This window comes from Urocitellus parryii, chromosome 3 (assembly GCF_045843805.1).
Source record: "Urocitellus parryii isolate mUroPar1 chromosome 3, mUroPar1.hap1, whole genome shotgun sequence".
Lineage (NCBI taxonomy): Eukaryota > Metazoa > Chordata > Mammalia > Rodentia > Sciuridae > Urocitellus > Urocitellus parryii.
The window spans coordinates 118,474,379-118,478,206 of NC_135533.1; the positions used below are offsets into that span (position 1 = coordinate 118,474,379).

At 40.3% G+C, this 3,828-nt stretch overlaps 1 gene segment (V, D, J or C); it reads left to right on the top strand.

Moving 5' to 3' along the window:
- Positions 1-3,076: 3,076 nt before the first annotated feature.
- LOC144253736 (immunoglobulin lambda variable 8-61-like) lies at positions 3,077-3,542 on the top strand. The segment is given in 2 exon segments: positions 3,077-3,122; positions 3,223-3,542. Coding segments are annotated over 2 exon segments (366 nt in total).
- The last annotated feature ends 286 nt before the right edge of the window (positions 3,543-3,828 follow it).

A 3,828-nucleotide genomic window follows, 5' to 3' on the forward strand; every position in this document is an offset into this window, starting at 1 on the left:
CAAAAAGGACACTCTCAGTGAAGAAGCAACCTGAAATTAAGAAAGCTTGTAAGAGCAGCACAGACAGAATTACTATGACTTGTGACCCCTCCTGAACTTTAGCCTTTAAACATTGTTAAAAATTTCATAGACTGGGAAAGACCCAAAGTACTTGGCTGAAACATAGCCAATAAATACCAGATAATTCTGAAATATGTGGTACCATAAACAGTGCATTTAGATTTCTGGAGATCATTAGAAACTGAAAAAAAAAAATTCTCAGCACAAAATACCAGGGTGTTTTTACTCTCGGGTAAATAAAATCAGAAAGGGTCATTTGTTCTTGCCAGGTTAAGAGAGGGTTGAAGACTCAGGACCAGAGGCCAGCAGGGGGAGATGTTGCACTACTCATGACAGGACAGCGCTCTGCACCAAACCAAAAAGAAAAATACTGGTTTTTACATCCCTGTGCAGAAGGTGTCCTGAACAAAGTGTGACATTCCTGCACCTGGGTCCCCAGAGCCACTTGGGCCTTGGGATTTGACCCACATCCTTGCTTCATATTTCATTTTTCCACCATATTTGGAGTGATTGTTTAGGCCTGTTTTCCAGACAGAATGGAAAAATGGTTACAGAGCAGGATGAAATTCAAAGAAGCAAGCAAGAAGACTATCTGGAGAGAACATAAGAAGAAATTAGGCAAGAGTAGATATCAATACTGAAATAAGAAATCAGGGAGCCCATTTAATTTATAAAGAAAAATGCAAAAAATTCTCATTATGAGCATTAGTTGACTTGGTTTTAGTAAAACAACATAGACAACACATGGGTTCTTAGAAAGTCAAGAGAGGTTTATTTTGGTTCATGGATTTGGGTGTTCAAGCCTGGAATGGGTAGCCAAATGTGTTTTAGACACGCATATGATAAGGTGGGGAAGGGTGACGAAGGTGAATACTCACATTAAGCTGGGAAATTTAGGGGGGTTGGGAAGGAACAGGGTGTTATATATGGGTGTCCATCATATTTGTGGACATACCTTCAATGAACTAAGGCTGTCTCAGAAGGCCCTACCCCCTCTCACCTGAGAGGAAGCCTCTATGTATGGACCTTTGGCAGACACTCAAATTTCACCCACAGTTTTAGCAGTATGTTAGGAAGTGGAATTCATATTAGACTGAGAAAGACTTGTCTTGATTAACAGGAAGGATTTGGGCTAAAAAAAATTTTATTTGTTTGCTTTTGTTTGTGTGTTTGTGAGGTCTATGAAGGATTCTAAACATGGACTTTGAAGGGTGGGCAGGTATAAGACTTATGAGACAATGTCAGATTACACAATCAGGGAGATAGCATCTAAGCTCTCAGAAGTGGGACTCGAGCCACTGTACGGGAGAAAAATGGAATCATAGGCCCCACCTCAATTGCACTTCAATGGGACTAATCAATACACTGTGTATTTCCATAGTTGCAGGATATATCAGTAGGGTCCTTCAGGCATAAAATGCACAGTCCAAATTAAGCACTTACCTGAATCAAGCAGTATCACCTGTACACAAAAGGGAGCTGCTTTTGCTTTGCTGACATGAGCTCCAGGTACCCCTGAATCTTCTTTGCTCCCAGGTTTCCTATTCCTCATTTTACCTTTGCCCCCTTATTGCCAATTGGACATCACAGGAGAAAATTGTTGATTCATGCTTCAATGAGAATGTCTGAGACAATTTTAGAAGTAGACAGGACTCACTGTTGAGGTTATGATTACTTGCTGTTCAGTGTGATTTCCTAATTCATCTGTATTTAAATATGTGATAAATATGTTAACCCATTGTTCTTTTTCCATTTTTACATTGCATCTGAATAATTTGTCATTTTCTTTCAGGGAGTTGTAATATAACTGATAAAAACTTATATTATTATGTTTTTTATGTATTAAAAGTAGTATTTTTATTTCTTTCTCACTAAACCTTCAGATTGTCCTCTTTGTATTACAAACACACATAATCAAATCTGTATATAGACACTCTATCAGATACTTTTGACTGCTGGACATAACCAACTTTAATGTTAACACGAGTAGATCTCTTAAAATACCCTCAAAATGAATTATTTAGAAGGAAACAATAATAACAAAGAAATATAATAAAATAATTATGAGCAATTTAGAAATTCTATTTTAGTTTGTATTTATGACCACCATTTGAAAAAAGAAAAATCTTACTTCACAAAGGAATTGAAGGAGTTTTATTCTGGACTCCTCAAGTATCCTCATCTAGTACTTCTAATCATCTTCACAAGTGAAATCATCTTAAAATGGTAGAGATGTTCACATTAATTTGATCATAAATATTAATCTTTTTTCAAGTGTGTTGAAAATGGTTTTCTTTTTTTATTATTTTTGATGATGGTAAGAATATCATAGTTTATCTCAAATTCTGTAGTTACACCTGTGCCAAAGCCATATAACAGATGACTTCTTAGAGTGGAGGCAGATGATTCCTAAACCTTGTGCTGCTGCCGTGGGTGTCTGCAATCTGAACCTGGGGCTCTACTGAGGCTGCTTGAGACAGTTTCCATATTCAGTCAGTGGGAGATCTCTGTCTCTGTACCTGACTATGGAGTGCCCCACAATTCTGGCTCTGTAGTGTCAATATGGTATCTATGCTGAAGAAAGGGCCTGACAGTTTTCACAAGGGGAACAACACTCATTTACTGGAGAGGAAATAAATGTTCACCATGAAGGCCTGGGTTTGTGGTAAAATAGATGAACTAGGTAGACATGGAGAATTCATCCTTGTTTTCATTCCATCTCTGACTTTCAAAAGATGAAATTTGTGCCTGGGTTGAAGAAGTGTGAGGAAGCTGATCTCCTCAAAGGCATCAACTAAGACTCACGTGTTTCAGTTCCCTATAGTCACTGGTCTATGAGAGTCCCCAGCACCTGCTTTTTTTCATAATCTCCTTCAGTGGACACCAGGCTGAACACTGGGGCAGGACGAGAAAGGAAGTTTAATTTGCATGAAAAACCTGGGTCTGAAGAGGCCTTAAAATGCCAAAATCAAAGTGAGGAGTTTGAGGACACTAAGTGCTTGTAGAGATCCCCACCATGGCCTGGATGATGGTTCTACTGGTGTTCCTCTCTTATGGTTCAGGTCAGGGGAGGGTAACTGAATCCTGGGGGTGCCTACATAAAAGCTCTGTTTTAGCAGGACCTCTCTTAATAACAACAACTGTCTTTCTTATTGCTTTTAGTGGTGGATTCTCAGACCACTGTGATCCAGGAGCCCTCACTCTCTGTGTCTCCAGGTGGGACGGTGACACTCACCTGTGGGCTTAGCTCTGGGTCAGTCTCTACAGGTCACTACCCAAGCTGGTACCAGCAGAATCCAGGACTTGCTCCTCGCTTACTTATCTACAGAACAAACAACCGCTTCTCTGGAGTCCCTGATCGATTCTCTGGTTCCATTCTTGGAAACAAAGCTGCCCTCACCATCACAGGGGCTCTGACTGATGATGAGGCTGATTATTACTGCTTACTCTATATGGGTAGTGGTATTCACACAGTGATCTAAACACATGGGGAAGTACAACCAAAACCTCTTCATGTGCTCAGAATGTCTCATACTTTACAGAGTGGAGAGAGATTGAGAGGGTAAAAATGTTCAACACTTTCATGGGAAGATGATGCTGCGTGACTCCTTGTCCTACTAGCGGATTATGCCATGGGCCTCATCCTGTCTCTCCCAGTGTGTATCCATTTCTCAGTGTGCCTCCTCCTACACTAGTCTTCTACTCTCCCTCTTCAGTTGGGAGGGGGAGCAGAGGAGCTCATCTCCAAATAGCTAACCATCAGGAAGA